This window comes from Rhinoderma darwinii, chromosome 1 (genome assembly GCF_050947455.1).
Source record: "Rhinoderma darwinii isolate aRhiDar2 chromosome 1, aRhiDar2.hap1, whole genome shotgun sequence".
Taxonomy (NCBI): domain Eukaryota; kingdom Metazoa; phylum Chordata; class Amphibia; order Anura; family Rhinodermatidae; genus Rhinoderma; species Rhinoderma darwinii.
In genome coordinates, this window is record NC_134687.1 from 213962614 (window position 1) to 213984580 (window position 21967).

Below are 21967 nucleotides of genomic sequence, written 5' to 3' on the forward strand. Positions count from 1 at the left end.
TTGTTCCACTAGGGGACTTGAGGGAAGGAGGCCCTGATCGCTATTCTAATACACTGCACTACATGCGTAGTGCAGTGTATTAGAGCTGTCAGCTACTCACTGACAGCAAGCATAGTGGGTCCTGACTTTGTCAGGAACCACTAGGCTTCCGTCGGTGGCATGCCTCCGCAATCGGTCCCTGCACACTGAGCTGTGATAACCTGCTGTCGGAAACAGCAGGTATCACAGCTCAAACACGCGCCGGGGAAAGATGGCGCTGTGTTAACACAGGTTAGTACTATTACTGAGCTGAGCGCGAACGATGCGCTCAGCACGACGTAATAGTACTGAGTTGAGCGGGAAGGGGTTAATGGAGATATTTACCACTATGTTCTGTCCTTGCTCCTCAGACTCGGTGTCCTTGACGCATTTTGCTTGGTACGGTGGTTCTTGGATTTTACGCCATCTGTTGTGTCTCCTTCCGCCCCGTCTCGTTGGTTTGTTTCTGTATCCATTTTGTCTGTCGGTATTCCTAAAAAAGGAAACTGTCCCATTTTTTTAGCTCGATGATCTTGTGTATTTTGGATCCCCATTTGTTTATTCCGTCTCCTGTTGGATTCCTCTCCAACCTAATAATTGTCAAATGCAACCTATGTATCACATACCAAAATGAGATTCTATGTGATGAGAGATACCTCCGTTATTGAACTAATGACACCTTTCCACTGATTGTCCGAAAATTGGCCTATGTCTTCCTACCTTTGGCTTCGTTCACATCTGCGCCAGGGTCCCGTTCCGACATTCCGTTGGAGCTTTCCGTCGGAACGGGACCCTGACTGACACAAACGGAAACCAAAGGTTTCCGTTTCCATCACCATTGATTTTAATGGTGATGGATCCGGTGCTAATGATTTCCGTTTGTCTCAGTTGCGCAAGGGTTCCGTCGTTTTGACGGAACCATAGCACCGGATCACCACAATTTTACTAATAACAAATGGAAGGAAAGGTAATTTCTTTACTTCCATTCAATTGTCTGGCTTCCAATAATTCATATATGGATAGTGACGCCGGGGGTTTCTCCAGGAGCGGAATCCCCTGCCAGAGTGGGGTCTGGCCACCGGGGATTCCGCTCCTACAGGGAGCTACAGTGGCGCTATCTACGAGGGATGGGGGTGGTTTTACTATCTTCAGGCAGGGGGATGCTATTTACAAGACTAAAGTCTCCGGCCAGAGATCTTGCGATGCAGGGATTCCATTGATGAAAGCTCTGACTTCACTGTCGTTATATGGACAGTAATGTCAAGGGCTTCCCCGGGCTCAGCGCTCAAAGTAGCGCCGTGTGCGGGAAGTCCTCGGCCAAGATCAGTTTTTAACGTCCGTTACAAGGATTGTTTCCTAAAAAACGGCCGGTAAAAACTGATCCATTGACTTCTATGGGAGCCATCTGGCAGTAAAAAAAAAAGGCCAAAAATAGGACATTTCCTATTTTTTGCCGGCCAGTATTTACGGGCCGCTAAAAAAACGGCCATGTGAATACACTCATAGAACCATATCATTCTGAAAATGGTCGTGTGACGGCCGTTAAAAAAATGGCCTAAGGGCTTATTCAGACGAACGGGATATACGTCCGTGCAACGCGTGTGATTTTCACGCGCGTCGCACGAACCTATATTAGTCTATGGGGCCGTGCAGACAGTTGCGTGATTTTTACGCAGCGTGAGTCCGATGTGAAAAACTCACGACATGTCCGTTCTTTGTGCGTATTTCGCGCATCACGCACCCATTGAAGTCAATGGGTGTGTGAAAATCACGCATTCCCCACGGAAGCAGTTCCGTGGGACGCGCGTGATTCGCGCAACAGCTGTAAAACTGTGAATGAAAACAGAAAAGCACCACGTGCTTTTCTGTTTACAAACATCCAAACGGAGTGTCATAATGATGGCGACTGCGCGAAAATCACGCAGCCGCACATCATACGGGGCTGACACACGGAGCTGTTAAGTGCCTTTTGCGCACGCAAAACGTTTTTTTTGTGTGCGCAAAACGCACACGCTCGTGTGAATCCGGCCTAAGGCTATATTCATACAGTTTTTCATTGCCATTTTGGATCATTGTATCTACAAATTTTCATCCATTTCAAGTCCGTCTGACCGTTTTAATAGCCATTTGTCATCCATTTTTTATGGCCGTTAAAAAAATGGATGGATTTAGTTTGTCAGGGTTTATTGCCCCAACCCCCTAAAAACACCAGTGCCCATGTAGATAGTGCTGCATTGCCCCGGTAGATAGTGCCACGGTGCCCACTGTAGATAGTTCCCACATATAAAGTGCAAGTGCCCACATAGTGCCACACAATGCCCATGTAGATAGTGCCACACCTCCCCCTGATAATTGTGCCACACATCCACCCTGTAGATAGCGGCACACCCCCTGTAGATATCGCCACACACACCCCACCCTGTAGATAGCCCTCCCTGTAGATAGCGATATTGGGGCTCACATGGCCATATTTAGACAGTGACATCAGAAGCTCCCTCCAGGAGCGGAATCCCCGGGCAGAGCCCCGGCAACAGAGGGAGCCCCTGACGTCACTGTCCATATATGGACAGTTACGTTAGGGGCTCTTCCAGGAACAGAATCCCCGACCAGAGCATTGCCAGCCCTCTGGACGGTTATTCCTAGAGGGAGCCCCTGACGTCACTTTGCATATATGGACAGTTTCAGTTGGGGTCTTTGAGATCCCAGAAACCCCAGCCAGAGTGTCGGAAATGCTCTGGCTGGGCATTCTGCTTCTGGTGGAAGCCCCTGATGTCATTGTCCATATATGAACAGTGACGTCAGGGGCTCCCTCTAGGAGTGGAATCCCCGGCCAGAGCGTTACCGATGCTCTGGCCAGGGATTCCGCTCCTGGAGGAGCCCCTGACGTCACTGTCCATAAATGGACAGTGACATCAAGGACTTTCCCAAGACAGGAGTTCCCGACCATAGAGTTTGTGATGACGTTAGGGGCTTTGAGATGCCGGTTTTGTCAGGGGCTTAAAGTAGTGTAGGATCAGTTTTAACGGCTGTCACAAGGATTTATTTCTGAAAAACGGTTGTTGAAAAATGATCCATTGACTTCTATGGGGGCCGTCGGGCCATGAAAATAGCCAAATATAGAAAAAAAAATGGCTGTGTGAATACAACGATAGAACTTCATTGTTCTGAAAACAGCCGTGTGACGGACGTTAAAAAAACAGCCACCATACGGCCATTTTTCACTGTTGTGTGAATGTAGCCTAATGCTCTTAACCGCTTCCCGACCACTGACTGTAAATTCACTCCTTCAGAGGAGCAGAACAAGGGAATAATGGAAGCAATGGCTCAGTTGCACATCGAACGCGGCCGGGGGAACCCATTGGCTTTAATGGGTTCCGTCGGGCTGTCCCTGATTTTACTGGAGACAATAGGGCAGCATGCTGCGCTATTGTCTCCGGTAATCTCAGCCGGCTCTGCGACATTGGTCCCTAGTGGAGCCAAAGTATCTATGTAGCCCTAGCCTATAGAGGGTTACGTACAGTGGCGTAGCTATAGGGCTCGCAACGGTCGCAGTTTCAACTGGGCCCCTGAGCCTGGGGGGCCCCCGTTGCCACGCAGCGCTGGTCGCGCTTCCAACTGTATTTGCGTACTCAGGACGCAAATACAGTTCAGTTCAATGCTGGAGCCTTGCTCCAGCATTCACTGTGCCGCGAGCGGCTTGGCGCAGGCAGGCGCGATGTAGTGACGTCATCGCGCCTGTCTGCTCCGAGTCACTCACAGAACAGACCGGAGAAGGATTCACCACCCGTCGTGGGAACAGGTAAGTAATTGTTATTATTTTTCTATTAGGTACCTACATATGGGGGTATTATACTGGGTATGGGAGGGAGGTGGATCATATGGCAGCTGCTGAGGGGACATTATACTGTATGGGACAGCTATGGGGGGCATTATAGTGTATGGGGCATTATAGTGTATGGGGCAGCTATGGGGGCATTACACTGTTGGGGGCAGCTATGGGGGCATTACACTGTTGGGGGCAGCTGTGCGGTGCATTATACTGTGGAGGCATTTATGGGGTCTGTCGGCAAGGCGGCTGGGCATAGGCGTGCGCAGGGGTCTGGTGGTGTTGGGGAGTGGGCCCAAGCTGAATTCTTGCACCAGTGCCCATGAGCCTTTTGCTACGCCTCTGGTTATGTACCTGCCCTGTTCATTTTTATAACATCAGTCTTGGGGTCTGCACTGGAACAGTGATGAATGGTGACAGAAATCCATTTGCGCTATTAACACATACACACAATATGACCGCCCGCCACGTTACTTCTATGAAGTTATCAATCTCCCAGCATATCTAGCGGCTGTGTACTATCACTTTAACAGCGCACCGCCACTCAGAGCGGGCAGGGCGTGATGACGTCACGGATGCAGCTGACTGTTCACGTACGCTGCACGGAGCTGGTCTAGCGTTCTATGTGGAATAAGCAGGGAGCAGAGGAGAGGGAGAGACGTGTGGGTGAGTGGAGAGCCCGGTACTGAATGCGGGTGGCACCGTGCACACCCTTTCGCCGCCCACTTAACTGTACGTATAACGAGCCGTGCGCGCCCTGTCACCCCGGAGAATGGCTGCTGCTGTTACTGTGACACGCATCTACCGCTCTGTTTCTGTCATGTCCTCACATAACGCCCGCAATGAACTTTGCTCTGGACTGAGGCATGTTTCATGTTGTTTGTATAGCAGGTGACTATATATACAATGCACTAGGAATAAGCCCGCATTAGAGGGACACCTCTCAGGACTGTGTGTTGTCTGTGCCATGTACTGAATGTGGCGCACACGGTGAAACTCTCTATGTAGGAAGCCACTAGGAAGGTTCCTTCATTTTGGTAAATAAATCTTAAAGGGGCCTCCCAGCTTTATGCTAATGAAGTGAAATCACTGTATAATACATTTTAACTACACTGACACACTGTAACAAACTACCAGAACTGATGGAAAAGTTGACTTGCTGCTGATGTATGTGATTCTTCTTCTATTCTTTAGGATTGGTGTTGAAACTCTCCCATCATGCATCAGAAATTACTTAAGAGTGCCCATTACATAGAGCTGGGCAGCTACCAGTACTGGCCTGTGCTGCTCCCCAGGGGAATCCGACTTTATACCTATGAGCAGATCCCTGTCTTCCTTAAAGACAATCCTTATATTACTGATGGCTACCGAGCTTATCTTCCATCCCGCTTGTGTCTGAAGAGGTGAGATGTATGTGTTACTTGTTATGGCGGAGCCTTTACTTTGGCATAAAGTGGTTACCCACTATTGATGATGTGTTTTTTGTTTTTCATTTTTGTAATGTCTGTCCATGTAATCCTGGAATATTGCCGTTTTCCCATTAGCCCCTGGAAGTCATTGTGAACCCTGCCCATGTTGAAACTCCATTCTATTACTGCACTAGTTGGAGGGTTAATGACAGTCATGTCTGTTGTACTGCTGGAGCCAAGATAAGCAGCTCTTACACTAACCGTGCAAGTGAGACGCGTGTAGTCAGCTGACACAGCAGAGTTAGGGCTTGTCCACACGTAATGGATTTCCGCAGCATTTATGCATCAATTAGGGTATGTTCACACGGCCAAATTTCAGACGTATACGAGGCGTATTATGCCTCGTTTTACGTCTGAAAATAGGGCTGCAATACGTCGGCAAACATCTGCCCATTCATTTGAATGGGTTTGCCGACGTACTGTGCAGACGACCTGTAATTTACGCGTCGTCGTTTGACAGCTGTCAAACGACGACTCGTAAATTTACTGCCTCGGCAAAGAAGTGCAGGACACTTCTTTGCCACGTAATTTGAGCCGTTCTTCATTGAAATCAATGAAGCATGGCTCAAGGTTTACGAGCGTCTCAGACGGCTCGCAAATTACGAGGAGGAGCATTTACGTGTGAAACGAGGCAGCTGTTAACAGTCTGTCTTTTCACACGTAACTGCCTCTCAGCGTGTGAACATACCCTTAGCGGACAATCTGCTGTGGAAAATCCGCACCATTTCATGTGTTTTTTTTTTTTTCCTCCAAGGGCTGTGTGATGATATTACTTCTTCCTGTAATGTCATTTCCACCCCCTGTAAGAAATTGCGCAGTACTTTGCTGTGGAATTGTTGTTCCTCATTTCCATAGGGAAAAACAGGAAATCTATCGCAGTAATAATTGACATGCGGCGGAATAAAAATTACGCACCGCAGGTGAATTTCTGCATGGATCTTGTTAGGCATCGTGCGGATGATATTTGTCCACTTTGCTGCTACTGTATTCAATGCAGGATGGTAAATATTCAGCAATTCCGTTACGTGTGGAAAAGCCCTTAGCCTGTATTCACATGTTTGTTGTGTCGTTTGCCATGGCTATAGTTATTACTATGATTTTTGATTTTTTTTTTTTTAAAGTGCAGTAAAATTTTAGTCATTTTTGTGGCAAATTTGCTTCAAAAACCACGCCGTTCACAGAATCTGTAAATAAAGTGTAAGAGAACAGGTTTATCTGAGGATGGCTAGTGATGCCACTTAACATCATTAGTTCCAGACCTCGTTGATACTGCTGTAAAGAATACGGCTATGCATCTACAATGAAAAATTAAGCAACTTGGCAAATAATCTTGAAAAAAAAAGTTCTATATTGTGTGTCCTATGCAATCCCGTGCATCTCCATGGTAACCATGTAGGTAAACTGTCCATCTGTCCCCTACTTATTGCTAACCTACTGAATGTAGGTTAATAAAAACGGAAAAGATGGGAGTATAACTGCAGGATCAGACTACACAGAGTTGGTCTCTTACCATGCATTGGTCTGCTTTGGAGTTGTAGGCAGAAAGTGATAGGAAGGTTTTAATGACTACTGTTTGCAAAGTCGCTTCATTTTATATGCTTTGGGACAATAAACTAAATCTAGTTGCCCAGGTGAACATAGCCTTTAGGCTGGCGATACACGGTGACTTTGGCTGCAACACAGGTCGAACGACCGAAGATCGCTGTGTCGAGCAATATAAATTGAATGTGACAACGTTGCGACCCGCAGGTTGCCAAAACACGACAGTCACGAAAAAATCTAAATATTCAGCAAAAAATTCACTTGTAGGCTATGTTCACACAGGGCAGATACGCTGCGTAAAAGCACGCAGCTTTTCCGCCCTAGGTGCCACAGGGAATTACAGCGGAAAAACCGCACCAAATTGCGGCGCAATTTTTCGGCCGCAGTGTCTGCTGTGGAAAACTGCAGTTTCATACTTTTTTATTTTATTTGTTAAACTTTAACCCGTTAGTGACCGCCAATATGCCTTTTAATGGCGGCCACTAACGGGCTTTATTCTGATGCATACGCCTTTTTTACGTCGCGGCATCAGGATAAAGTAAACCGAGCAGGGAGCTGTCAAATCTCCCTGCTCTCAGCTGCTAGAGGCAGCTGAGGGCTGGGAGCGTCCCTGCTCTGCCGGGTGGGATCGATATTAGTATCGATCTCACCTGTTCAACCCCTCAGATGCGATACGATCGCCGAGTGTCTGTGTCTCCAATGGCAGCCGGGGGCCTAACAAAGGCCCCCAGGTCTGCCTGGAGCAAATGCCTGCTAGATCATACCGGAGGCATGACCTAGCAGATGTCTGTCCGTTTTAAACGGACAGGCATAATACACTGCAATACAAAAGTTTTGCAGTGTATTACAATAGCGATCGGAGAATCGCATATTAAAGTCCCCTAGTGGGACTAGTAAAAAAAAAGTTTAATAAAGTTAATTAAAAAAAAAAATTTGAAAAAAAATTGAAAAACCCAGCTTTTCCCCTTACAAAATGCTTTACTATTAAAAAAACAAAATAAAGTAAAAAAGTTACACATATTTGGTATTGCCGCGTCCGTAACGACCCCAACTATAAATTTATTACATTATTTAACCCGCACGATGAACGTGGTAAAATTTTTTTATAAAAAACTATGGAAAAATTGCTGTTTTCTGTGAATCCTGACTTAAAAAAAAGTGATAAAAAGTGATCAAAAAGTCGCATCTACTCAAAAATGGTACCAATAAAAACTACAAGTCTTCCTGCAAAAAAAAAAAGCCCTCACACAACTGCATCGGCGAAAAAATAAAAACGTTACGGCTCTTCAAACATGGAGACACAAAAACAAATAATTTTGAAAAAAAAGCGTTTTTACTGTGTAAAAAGTAAAAGTAGTAAAACATGCAAAAACGATACAAATTTGGTATCGTTGCAATCGTAACAACCCGCTGAATTAAGTTATTGTGTTATTTATATCACACGGTAAACGGCGTAGATTTAAGACGCGAAAGAGTGGCGAAATTTCAGGTTTTTTTCTATTTCCCCCCCCCCCCCCCCCCAAAAAAAGTTAAAGTTAATCAATAAATATGTCCCCCAAAATGGTGCTATTAAAAAGTACAACTTGTCCCGCAAAAAACAAGACCTTATACAGCTATGTCGACGCAAAAATAAAAAGGTTATAGCTCTTGGAATGCGACGATGGAAAAACGTAAAAAATGGCTTCGTCATTAAGGGGTTAAAGGGGCTCTGTCACCAGATTATCAAATCCCTATCTCCTATTGCATGTGATCGGCGCTGTAATGTAGATAACAGTAAAGTTTTTTTATTTTTTTAAAAAACAATCATTTTTATGAGCAATTTTATATTTATGCAAATGAGCCTTTCTAATGGACAACTGGGCGTGTTTTCTCTTATTTCCAACTGGGCGTGTCTTGTGTTTGTAACATCTGGGCGTGTTTACTTGTTTTACTAGCTGGGCGTTGTGAATAGAAGTGTATGATGCTGACATATGATGCTGACAAACACTTCTATTCACAACGCCCAGCTACTAAAACAAGTAAACACGCCCAGATGTTACAAACACAATACACGCCCAGTTGTCCATTAGAAAGGCTCATTTGCATAAATATAAAATTGCTCATAACTTGGGCAAAAATGTTCGTTTAAAAAAAAAAAAAAAAAAAAACGTTACTGTTATCTACATTGCAGCGCCGATCTGCTGCAATAGGAGATAGTGGTTGCAAAATCTGGTGACAGAGCCTCTTTAACTATCTTCTTAGTCCCACTAGGGAAAATGCCATCTTCTGATCTCTTCTATAATGCTATAGTGTGCTCTGTATATCAAAGCATTATTTGCATGTCCGTGTAAAACTGACAGCCAATCTATTAGGCCGTGCCTTTGGCATATAGCCAAGGCAGATCTGGGGCGTTTGTCAGGCCCCGGTTGTCATGGCAACCCCTCCAATTGCGTTGTGGGTCACCGATGGGGTGACGGAGGGGGTTCTCTCTCTCTATAGCCACTTCAATGCCGTGGTTGTCCTTGACCGTGGCATCTAAGGGGTTTAATGGCATTGATCAGTGTTCCTTCTGATTGCAGCTACTGTGCCCGTGCCATCCATGCACAAGCACAGCGCTGCTATGGACAATGATTTTGATAAATTTCCCTCTTTTTTTTTTTCCAAAGCCTGTTAATTGCAACGTAATATGTGACTTTTGCAGTACAATACAGGATTAGCCAAAATGGTGAGAATACTGATACAATGGATAGTTTACAATGGATAGTTTTGTGTTTTGCAGATGTATCTAAGAGATTGTAACATTTTGATTCTCCTGCAGCCTGTTCATTTTATCCAATGAGACTGTCAACATTTGGAGCCATTTACTGGGTTTCGTGCTTTTCTTCAGTCTTGGTATCTATGACATGATGTCCATTTTGCCATCAGTGAATGCTTCCAGGGAAGACTTTGTAATCTGTTCCATTTGCCTGTTCTGTTTCCAGGTAAGCACATATCGTCTTTGAAGTTTCTTGCTTTTTCAATTTCATATTCATTGGTTTTATAAATGTCTTTTAAATCGAAAACAATACACAAAAACACCATATAATATAGCACAGTACATATCAGTGAACCATTTGGGACTTAAATTATATGATATTCTTACTGTTTGGTGAAGCAAAGTTTATCCGTGTACAGGGCAGGGGTCGGCAAATGTTTTTTTGTACGATGTACCAATTTAAAAAAAAAAAAATATCGAAATCAAATATAAAGTACTCAGTGTGCCATGCCACATAACAAAGTCATATAACACAAACTGTTGCTATACATGTGACCTTAACATATAAATCCGTTAATTAAGCGTACATTTCCGTGTGAGCCTTGTCCTTGACTTTCTTTGCGTAGATGACCCCTCTGTGGTGCATACGATGTGACTGAGCTGAACACAGGCCTCGCAGGGGGTCTGCAGTAAGCCTGCTTCGTGATGGGCTGACGATGGAATTCACGTGTGGGAAGATCTGCTCACACAGATATGTATAAAGAAAATTACAGCCGCTCAGAGACCAGCTCACTTGTTGTTCCATGCATGGCTTATGACTGGTAAAGGGACATGTTGTATTAGGCGCTATAGTCAGCGTTCATAGAATTGCACTGGGTACATGAGACTGGCATCTAAATCTAGGCTAATTGCCGCCCTCTTAGCTTGATTGATGGCTTGAGCGTGCACTGTTGTAACTGATTTCTTTAGTGAAATCTCGCACAAGCGCTGTACATTCCCTGGCCCTGAAGAAACCCGTGACATCGGCTTGTGCTAGAGCCATCAGTCAATCCAAGGGGGTGGCGTTGGGCTAGGTTAAGGCTGGAGAGCACAAACGTGCCAGCTGTGGTACACGTGCCATAGGTTGTCGACCCCTGGTATAGAGGGTCTGCTGGTGGCATTAGATGAACAGCCGAAGTATCTGGGTAATTCATCTGGCTTAAAGGGGTTTTCCCATCCGAGACATTTATGACATCCACACAGGATAGTCCAAAAAAAAAGGTTGTGAAGCATCACAGGTCCGGAGTCCAAGATGGTGACACGCTATCAAAATCAGATAAATCAAATCTGATATGTTGCAATCATCAAGAAATAAAGGTATAGACCGCATCAGACATCTCGAGGAGTAAATTTAAATGGTTAATTTATCGTCAAAGCATCAGACAAGCAACGTTTCGACCCATAGCACGCGAAGGGTCTTTCTCAAGCCTAACAAAGTGTCTAAAAACATCCCCTTAAATACACAGGTGCATAAAATCCCATTCTATAATTAATCCAATCACCGTAGAACTCGTATAGGTTCATTATTCAACAGGTGTGTGCGTATACAAAATTCATTCCGAAGTGATATAAAAACACCTAAACATAGTGCATAAGAATTTACAAAACATAAAAATAAACAGATCCAAAGTGATGGTAAGATACTATACACGTCTAGGGGAGGGATTCCAGCTCACCATACCGCTGCAGTCTATATCCGTCAATAGGGACATATTGCGCATGTATCAACCAAAACATCCAACAGGCGTATGTAAATCACAGGGAAGAAGAAAGAGCAACAAAGAGAGAGGTCATACCGGTCACATATTTATCCTAAACCTGCGGAAAAGCTCATGCGATTCGTCTGATCAGTGTATTGCACCTATCCATTGTAACTAAGGACGCTATCAGCCCGTGTTCTAGAGAGAGGTGTGGGACCCGCATCTATCTGACATATCCACAGAATATCTAAAATGTCATAAATGTCTCTGATGGTAAAACCCCTTTAATAATTGTGTGTAGATAAACAGCCAAAGGTGATGGGACTGCCATCACGCATATATTAACGCCTATTCATGGCGGCCATTAACGATACTTATGCAAGTACGGCGGTGCTCTGGCGTAAGCGCACCCGGGAGGCGCTTGAACTCTGTGTACTCCGCTACGGAGGTAGCTGAGGCCTCGGAGCACAGACCGAGGACCGTTTTGTCTGGTCACGTGACCGCCGTTATTCACCGAAAAACAGCAGTGGTTAGTTCTCTTCTCTCACAGAATATATTCTGTGAGAGAAGAGCGAAATGGTCAATATAAGGGCCAGCACCCCCTATTAGACCCCCCCCACCGTACCTGATCCTCAAGATGGCGTGACTGAATGTCACGTCACAATGACAGAACACATTACACTACGTAGGTAGTGTAATGTGTTCTAGCAGCAATCAGAGCTGCAAGTCTAAATGTCCCCTAGTGGGACAAGTAAAAAAAAGATAATAAAAAGGTTTAAGGCCCTGTTCACACAGAGTATTTTGACAAGCTTTTTGGCGCGGAAACCACTCCGCAAAAACCGGCCGAAAATGCCTCCCATTTCAATGGGAGGTGGGGGCGATTTTCTCCCGCGAGCAGTAACACCGCCTCGCGGGAGAAAAGAAGGGACATGTCCTATATTCGCGCGTTTACGCCTCTGACATCCCATTGACATCAATGAGAGGCAGAGAGCGTAGTTTTTTGCCCATAGCACTCAATGGGCGCGAGCGAAAAACGCTGCAAAAATCGCGGTGAACGACGTGCAGGAATGAAAAAATCTGCTTCAAAATCCCAAACGGAATTTTGAGGAAGAATTTTCCTCCTGCAAAAAAACTCAGTGTAAACACAGCCTAGTGTCAAAATAAGTTGTTACACAAACAAACATTTTTTTTTTTTGCCTATAATTCTTGTCAGGCCTCATGCACACGACCGTATTTTTGTCCACCCGTAAATACTGGCGTAAATACGGGTCCTTGGTCACACATATTGCACCACTATTTACGGGCACGTTTTTTGCTGCCCTTCTCTCTGTCAGTGCAGGATAGAGAGAAGGGACAGCCCTTTAATAAAAGTAAAAGAAATTCATACTTACCCGGCCGTTGTCTTGGTGACGCGTCCCTCACCTGCCATCCAGTTCGACCTCCCTGGATGACGACAGCCTGTGCTTGACCTGTGATTGGCTGCAGCGGTCACATGGGCTGTAACGTCATCCCAGGAGGCAGGACTGGAGGAAGAAGCAGGGAGTTCTGGGTAAGTATGAACGTGTTTTTTTTTGTTTTTGTTTTTTTACAGCTTTATCTATATTCTGATCGGTAGCCACTGTCCAGGGTGCTGAAACAGTTACTGCCGATCGTTTAACTCTTTCAGCACCCTGGACCGTGACTATTTATTGAGGTCACCTAGCAACGCTACCGTAATTACGGGTGCACACACGTAGTCACCCGTAATTACGGGAGCCCCATAGACTTCTATGGGCTGCCCGTGCCGTAATTACGGCCTGAAATAAGACATGTTCTATTTTTTTCAACGGCACGGGCACCTTCCCGTAAGCATACGGGGAGGTACCCGTGGCCAATAGAAGTCTATCGGCCCGCAATTACGGGAGTTTTTATGGTCGTGTGCATGGGGCCTTAACACGTTAAATTTAAATTAAAAAAAAATACACATATTTGGTATCACCGCGTTCGTAACGACCCAAACTATAAATCTATAATATTTTTCCCGGACAATGAACACCGTAAAAAAACAATGCTAGAATCACAATTTGTTTTTGGTCACCACCCCTCTTAAAATATACAATAAAAAGTGATCGAAAAGTCGTATGTACGCCAAAATAGTAACAATAAAAACGACAACACGTCCCGCAAAAAACAAGCCCATAGGCCGGATTCACACGAGCGTGTGCATTTTCCACGCGCAAAAAAACGCTGCGTTTTGTGCGCGCAAAAGATCCATGTGTCGTCAGCATATGGTGCGCGGCTGCGTGATTTTCGAGCAGCCGGCATCATTGTTTGTAAACCGAAAAGCACGTGGTGCTTTTCTGTTTTCATTAATTCATTTAACTACTGTAGCGCGAATCCTGCGTGGCACCCGGAAGTGCTTCTGTGTGCCGACCGCGATTTGCAACAACCCAGAAACACTGCCAAATATAGGGCATGTCGTGAGTTTTACGCAGCGCTCATATGCTGCATGAAATTCACTGACAGTCTGAACGGCCCCATTCAGTACCATAGGTCCGTGCGACGCGCGTGAATTCCACGCGTGTATCACGGACGTATTATACGTTCGTCTGAATAAACCCTTATACAGCTTTTTTGAAAATTTTTATTTTATAAATAAGTGATTTTATTGCACAAACGCTGCAAAACATAAAAAAAAACTATTTACATATGGCATTGCCGTAATTGTACCGACCCGCAGAATAAAGTAAAATGGTCGTTTATAGCCCAGGGTGAACGCCGTAAAAAAAGAATAAAAAACATTGTCAGAATTGCTGGTTCTTGGTCACCTTGCTTGCCAAAAAATGGAATAAAAAGTGATAAAAAATCGCATGTACCCCAAAATGCTACCAGTGAAGACTACTGATTGTCCCACAACAAATAAGCCCTCACACAGCTCCGGTCGTGAAAAAATAAAGAAGTTCTGGCTCTCAGAATATGGTGATGCAAAATGTGCAGAGTGTTCCAAAAGCGGATAGGATTGGGTGCCATTCATCAGTGCGACACTGGCCAAATATCTGTGGATTATTATTTATTTACCCCATTATTATACCCCCTTATTATGCCCTAATGTACTCCGCACAGATTACATATGCCCCCACATTATAAACTGAAATAGGGCCTGTTCACCTCACCGTTCACTTTCCGTTCCGGGGTTCCGTCTGAGGTTTCCGTCGGGTGAACCCAGCAATGAAAAGTGAAAGCACAGCTTCCGTTTTAGTCACTATTGATATCAATGGTGATGGAAACATCGCTAATGGTTTCCGTTCGTCACCATTCCGGCAGGTTTCCGGTTTAACGACGGAATCAATAGCGCAGTCAACATCTTGGGCTGAAAAATGTAAGGCCTCGTTCACACGACAGGGTCCGAGTGTCGGCCGATAAAATCGGCCGTTTTTCCCGGCCGGTTTGCATCCGTTTTGCATCCGTTCCGGGAGTGTTGCTGTTTTTAACGGCCGATTTTGACCCGTTTTGCATCCCTGTCCGTTTTAAAATCGGATGAATTTAATTTAAATTTGTTGCCACACACAGCCCCCTGTAGGTGATGCCACACACAGCCCCCTGCAGGTGATGCCACACACAGCCCCCTGCAGGTGATGCCACACACAGCCCCCTGCAGGTGATGCCACACACAGCCCCCTGCAGGTGATGCCACACACAGCCCCCTGCAGGTGATGCCACACACAGCCCCCTGCAGGTGATGCCACCCACAGCCCCCTGCAGGTGATGCCACCCACAGCCCCCTGCAGGTGATGCCACCCACAGCCCCCTGCAGGTGATGCCACCCACAGCCCCCTGCAGGTGATGCCACCCACAGCCCCCTGCAGGTGATGCCACCCACAGCCCCCTGCAGGTGATGCCACCCACAGCCCCCTGCAGGTGATGCCACCCACAGCCCCCTGCAGGTGATGCCACCCACAGCCCCCTGCAGGTGATGCCCCCCACAGCCCCCTGCAGGTGATGCCCCCCACAGCCCCCTGCAGGTGATGCCCCCCACAGCCCCCTGCAGGTGATGCCCCCCACAGCCCCCTGCAGGTGATGCCCCCCACAGCCCCCTGCAGGTGATGCCCCCCACAGCCCCCTGCAGGTGATGCCCCCCTTCCAGGAGAAGTCACTGACTTCAATGTCCATATATGGACAGTGTAGTCACTCACTTCTCCTGTAGCGGAATCCCCAATCCCCGGCCGGGGTTTGGGGTTTCCGACTCCTACAGGGAGCAAAAAAAAAACCTGCACTGTGAGGAGGAGGAGAGAGAGCGTGAGCGACGGAATACACGGCCATCACTCGGGACACATTCGGGTGATGGCCGTGTATTACCCGGCCCCATAGACTTCTATGGGAGCCGGGCGGCCGGGTAAACGGCCGAAAATAGGGCATGTCCCATTTTTTGACGGCCAGGTTTCCCAGGCCGTCAAAAAATCGGTCGTGTGAATAGCCCCATTAGGGGTCTATTGTTCCTACTGCAGCCGGGTGACGGACGATTTATGAACAGCCGTCACCCGGCCGGGAAACCCTGTCGTGTGAATAAGGGCTAACTCCTCAATGGAACAGATTGGTAAAGCGGCCACTTGGTCCTCTATCCGTATGTTCGTGAAACATTATAGATAAGATCTTTCTCACAGCAGTGATCTTTCCTTCGGTAGGAAAGTCCTGAGAACTGTAATCCCTCCCTAGTAGTATTTATTTGGTACTCTTCGATGTGCTGTCATGGAGGGTGTATTTGAGAAAATAGAATTAGTACTTATCGGTAATTCGGTTTCTATTAAACCCTCCATGACCTCACTGTTCTTACCCTTATTACCCTCCCAATGTGTATATTCACTTCACCAATATGTCTATGGAGTAATAGATATGTTGGATACTATGCCATTCAGGTGTTTGAAATTCACTGAGGTGGGGAGGGGCTATTTAACCTTTTGTGTGTTCCTGTCCCTGTTAGGGGTGGAGATTCAACCTCCGATGTGCTGTCATGGGGGTGTTTAATAGGGGTGTTTAATAGAAACCAAATTACCGGTAAGTACTAATTATTTTTTTTTTTATTCGTCCCCATAGGGGACTTGAACTCACAATCGTTCAATCGCTTGCAGAACATACTCTGCAGTGTATTGTGCTATTTACCGGCTCCAATTCACCCCTGCCTTTTGGCCTTTATTAGGCCCCTGGCTGCTTTGACAACCATCAGCACCCCATGATCACGTCATAGAGTTGCCGATGGGCTGTCGTGGGAGTCCTCTCCCTCGAACTGCTTAGAAGCCGCGGTCAGTGTTGACTACAGTATTGACTACAGCATCTAAGTGGTTAAACTGCCATTACAGTGAGATGTCTGCGGTAACATACTGCTTAGTATGGAGTGGGCTTAGCCCATGAGCCCTTCCAGAGTATAATGTAACTGTGCGTCAAGTGTTGGAAAGGGGTAAATGTAACCGTATTGTAAAAAATTAGTCCCATACGTTATAGAGATAATTGAATTAGGGGACACCTCTTAATCATTAAATTCAGGTGTTTAACCTAGCTATGCAGTCCGTGTGTAGCACAACCCATTCTATCACAAATGTTCTTAAAGATCTCGCTGAATTCCAGCGTGTTACTGTAATAGGATGCCACCATTGCAACAAGTCCGTTGGTGGAACATATAGGGAAGAAATTTCACAATCCGAGAGTGGTATTACTGTAAAGTGGAAGCGTTAAGGATTCAGAGCAGCTCCGCAACAAAGTGGCATATCACGTAAAGTTACAGAATGAGGTCGCCGAGTGCCGAGGCTCATAGTGCATAAAAGTCGCCAACGCGCTGCTGAATCAATTACTGCAGAGTTTCAAACTTTTTTAAAGTTTTAATTTCCACACAAATGTGTGCTGGGGGCTTCATGGCTGAGCAGATGCATGCAAATCTTACATCACAATGCCAAGCGTCTGGTGTAGAGGTGTAAAGCACGCTGCCACTGGACTCTGGAGCAGCGGAAACTTGTTCTGTGGAGTTCTCTATCTGGCAGTCTGATGAATGAGTCTGGGTTTAGCGAATGCCTGGAGAACGTTACCTGCCTGACTGCATTGTGCCAACTCTAAAGTTTGGTGGAGGAGGGGTAATTCTATGGGGTTGTTTTTAGGGGTTGGCCTAGGCCCCTTAGTTCCAGTGGAGGGAAATCTTAATGCTTCAGCATACCAAGACATTTTGGACAATTGTATGCTTCTAACTTTGTGGGAACAGTTTGGGGAAGGTCCTTTTCTGTTCCAGCATCACTGTGCCCCAGTGAACAAAGCAAGGTCCATAAAGTCATGGTTTGGTGAGGAAGAACTTGACCTGCCCGCAGAGTCCTGACCTCAATCCCATCAAACACATATAGTGTGAACTAGAATGGAAATACGGAGATTGCGAGCCAGGCCCTCTCCACCAACATCCGTGTCTGAGCTCCCAAATACTATAACGGCTGATAGGGCAAAAATTCCCACTGACACACCAAAATCTTGTAGAAAGTCTTCCCAGAAGAGTGAAAAGATTTTTAGCTGCAAAGTGGGGACAACTTCATATGAATGCCTATGGATTTAGAATGGGATGTCATAAAATCTCCTGAATGTGTAATGTGTAGGTGTCCCAATACTTTTGTCCATATAGTGTACTTTTAGCAGTCTGTTCAAAGCTCTGATGGTATGCTGCTTGTAGTAATAATCTGGCATTACAGAATATTACCTTAGATTTCTTCATAACTGTACAGCAATGACATGAAGATGTTTTGTATAAAAGCAATATTCTAAACCCAGGTTTAAGCCGATTCCATGGTTTGTGTTTTTGGCAGCATGAATTCAATGTACATCTTTATTTTGTAGGTGTGCATGTTATGCTCGGTGGGATATCACCTCTTTTGTTGTCACCGCTCAGAGAAAACCAGCCGGCGATGGATGGCGCTGGATTACGCGGGCATTTCCATTGGCATCTTGGGTTGCTATGTCTCTGGGGTGTTTTATGCTTTCTACTGTAACAATGTAAGTAATCATTCATTCTCCGTTTTCATACTTGATCCTGGCTTAAATCAATGAAGCCATCACATTGGTTTCCAGTGCCTCAGGCAAGGTTTTAGTTTGTATTCTCCAGACCTTGAGTCTTATTTATCTTGCTAATGAGCACTGTTGGGAGCTGAAGTCCACATAATTTTCATGAGTGAATTTCCATATTAAAAATAATGAGTGAAGGGACATTTGAACTCATGCCTTCTGTGTGTCCTGTTTGAACACGCTTTGCCAACTGCATCTGCAGCGTGAGGGCTTACACAGCGGTACTTCAGAAAGAGCCCTTTATGGCAGGGAGGCAATTGCCAACTGACTCATTTGGGGTTCATTAACTATATTCTGTAATTGGGGAACTGAGTGGGTCAGTGGGCTGTCACTGGATTGTGAGCAGATTATATATGGGACGTGGCATGATTTACTACATAATCCTCACACTTGTATCCTGTAAAACTTGGGAAACAAGATGTTTGGCGTATTTTGAGCTAAAGCATGCTATGAATTTTTCATGTACCAAGCAGTACAGGTTAAAAATGTGTGTGGCTTTTCCATGGCATCCTCCATCTCGGTGAAGCATTTTGTTCTGTTGTATCTTGACATGCCATATGAGTAATGTACTTTACGTTCTCTAATTAGAGTCCTTTTTTAATTTTATCCTGTCAATATCATTCCCCCCCCCCAAAAAAAATTGATATAAAAAAAAACAAACTAAAATACTCAGCAGTTAACACCCCCTTCCCCCCCCCCTCTTCCTCCCCATAATAGTGCATGCAGTCTCTTCAGCTTAGTATACGGTAGTTTTTTTTTTTTTTTTCTTCTGTAGCTTTTAACTGTGTAATTTGTATCACAGAACGTATGCTTGTGTTGTCAATGTCGCGGTATCTGCAGAGATTTTTGGGTACTCGGCTTAATTGATTGTAATGCTTTGTTTGGAGTCTGACCTTATTTAAAGCGGTTTTCCATTTCCACAAACGTTTAAACTTTTAATACTATAAAAAAAAAAATCCAATATATGCTTTCTGTATAATTTCTTCAAGGTTTTTAAGATATCTGCTATTTATTCAGTAGGAACATTCATTGTGGATCCAATTCTGTCCATGGTCATGTGATGGACACACAGGTGCACGGCTCGTTATAGTATGTGTATCAGAGCGGTCTCTTCTAATGATCACAGCATCTGCGTGTCCAGTGACAGAATTGTATCCACTGGAAGTAAACAATTACTGTGTCTACTGAATGACGACAAGCAGAGATCTTGAAAGGTGTGAGGAATTAATACAGAAAGTATATTGGAAAATTGTCTAACTTTTTTTTTTAATTATACAAAAATATTAATTTGCTGAAACTGTACAACGCCTTTAATCCACAGTGATGTCATGCGTTGAGCTGCAGCCAGTGGCATGTGAGAGAGAAGGGAGAGTCCCATCTGTTATACATGTATACAAATAGAGATTTACCCTCAAACATTTGTAAATAAAAAAAGCATGTCCTGCCCTAACATTATTAACGCCTTTTTTTCCGTACAGAGCCCCAATAGCACTGTAGCGGTGTCAACCACCAAATCCCATGCTGAGTGAAAGGGCTGCTGCTGCTTAAAGCATGAATGTGTGGGGCATGACCCATGCAAGAGAGGGACTAGGCAGAATACTGCTTCAGAATGCCTCTAACAGGCACACAATGGAGCAGGTTTACTATTCAAAAAGCGCCAGAATTCTGGTGTACGTGCTGTGCGCCACATTTATTCTTAAGCACTTTTTTTCGACACTCCTTGATAAGGGAGCGTGAGTTAGCAGAAAGGAATGTGGCTTAAAATGTGACGCCGTGCAGGAAAAAAATTGGGAAAAAAAAAAAACTGCCATAAACTAAGCCAACTAATAAGTGATTATAAGGAAGAGAAAAGTTTCTAACACGTCTAGCAAGATGCGCAAAATTGATCATACAGCATGCGCCACTTTAATAAATTTGGTGCATTTTTTTGACTGCCTCGTCTAAGTTTACGCTGCCTAAATCTTCGTGTATTGCTGTACTTTGCTGAGAGATACTGCAGTAAACCTATGGTGACACAGCGATGTCAACACATGTTTGCTTAGAACTGAAAAAAAAAAAAACCCATAATGAAATAATAAAAAAAAAACATGGTTCATTCTTTAAAGAGGCACTCCCGACCACTGAATTAGTTCACTTGAACAGAGTATCCCCTGCACAGCAGTGCTCCCAAAAGCACTAAACCAGCACAGTGGCCCCTGTATTCTGTGGATGGTGGGGAGTATCGGCAGAAACTGAGATGGGAAAACCCTTTTACGGTACTATACATTTTTTTTTTTTTCTATTGGATCCATATTTGGCTTTTGCGAAAAAAAAAACAGCATAAAAACCTGCATGTGTTATTCTAGCCTACGTAAGGCAAAGCTTTGGTCTACGTTGTGTACATCTGCGGAAACTGGAGTACCCAGAGGAAAGCCACACCAACGTTCAGAGTCCATGCATATGAAAAGCCAGAATTGCATTAAATCAGATATAATAAAGTTCTCTCATCATTTTGTCCATTGGGGGTTGCACTGGAGTTGCTGCGGTTAGTTAAATACTTCTATGTAGGAGACAAGTTTGATCGGATGCGTTTTTGATGTATTTGTATTATGATGTACTGTCATGGGTTTTCTTTGCTTTTGTTTGCAGTACTGGCGTCAGGTATATTTAATTACAGTTCTGGCAATGATCTTGGCGGTGTTCTTTGCTCAGATTCATCCTAGCTACCTCACACAACAATGGCACAGGCTGCGCTCTGTTATATTTTGTTCTGTGTCTGGTTATGGAATTATTCCTACTATCCACTGGATTTGGCTCAATGGCGGTATTGGGGCTTCTATAGTCCAGGTGGGTACTTGTTAATAAGTAGATCTTGTAGATCAGCAGCATTATGAACCGATTATAACTACTGACTGCGTTTCCTCTTTTTCAGGAGTTTGCTCCTCGTGTCATTGTCATGTATCTAATTGCAGCATCTGCTTTTCTGTTTTATATTTCTAAAGTTCCAGAGAGATATTTTCCAGGTAACAAAAAACATATAAAATATTGCAAACTCTTTAGTCTTTGTGCTTGAAAATCATGTATTACTGTTTATGGTTTCTAATGTCTTCGTTTCACCAAAATGCCCCCAGAAGTGAAGTATTTTGGTACATAGCATTAACCCCTTCAGGACTGAGCCTGTTTTGGCCTTCAGGACGAAGCCGATCTGACATGTGTCCCTTTATGTGGTAATAACTCCGGAATGCTTTTACCTATCCAAGTGATTCTGAGATTGTTTTCTCGTGACATATTGTACTTTATGTTAGGGAAAAAATTTGGTCGATAAATTCAATATTTATTTGTAAAAAACACCAAGATTTGAAGATTTGCAAAAATTAGCATTTTTCTAAATTTAAATGTATCTGTTTGTAAAACAGATAGTAATACCACACAAAATAGTAACTAGTTAACATTTCCCATATGTCTACTTTAGTTTTTACAAGGACCAGTTCAGTTCTAAAGTGGCTTTGAGGGCCTTATATATTACAAAGTCCCCATAAATCACCCCATTTTGAAAACTGCACCCCTCAAAGTATTCAAAACAGCATTCAGAAAG

At 44.6% G+C, this 21967-nt stretch overlaps 1 protein-coding gene across 1 annotated transcript in view; it reads left to right on the forward strand.

Moving 5' to 3' along the window:
- The first annotated feature begins 4418 nt into the window (after positions 1 to 4418).
- PAQR3 (progestin and adipoQ receptor family member 3) overlaps positions 4419 to 21967 on the forward strand; it is a 33605-nt gene continuing 16056 nt past the window's right edge. Inside the window, exons 1-6 of the mRNA XM_075861417.1 lie at positions 4419 to 4510; positions 5039 to 5247; positions 9653 to 9815; positions 18169 to 18324; positions 21022 to 21219; positions 21305 to 21395. Of these exons, the coding sequence (XP_075717532.1) occupies positions 5063 to 5247; positions 9653 to 9815; positions 18169 to 18324; positions 21022 to 21219; positions 21305 to 21395 (793 nt within the window). The 5' untranslated portion in view covers positions 4419 to 4510; positions 5039 to 5062. The remainder of the gene's footprint in view (positions 4511 to 5038; positions 5248 to 9652; positions 9816 to 18168; positions 18325 to 21021; positions 21220 to 21304; positions 21396 to 21967) is intronic.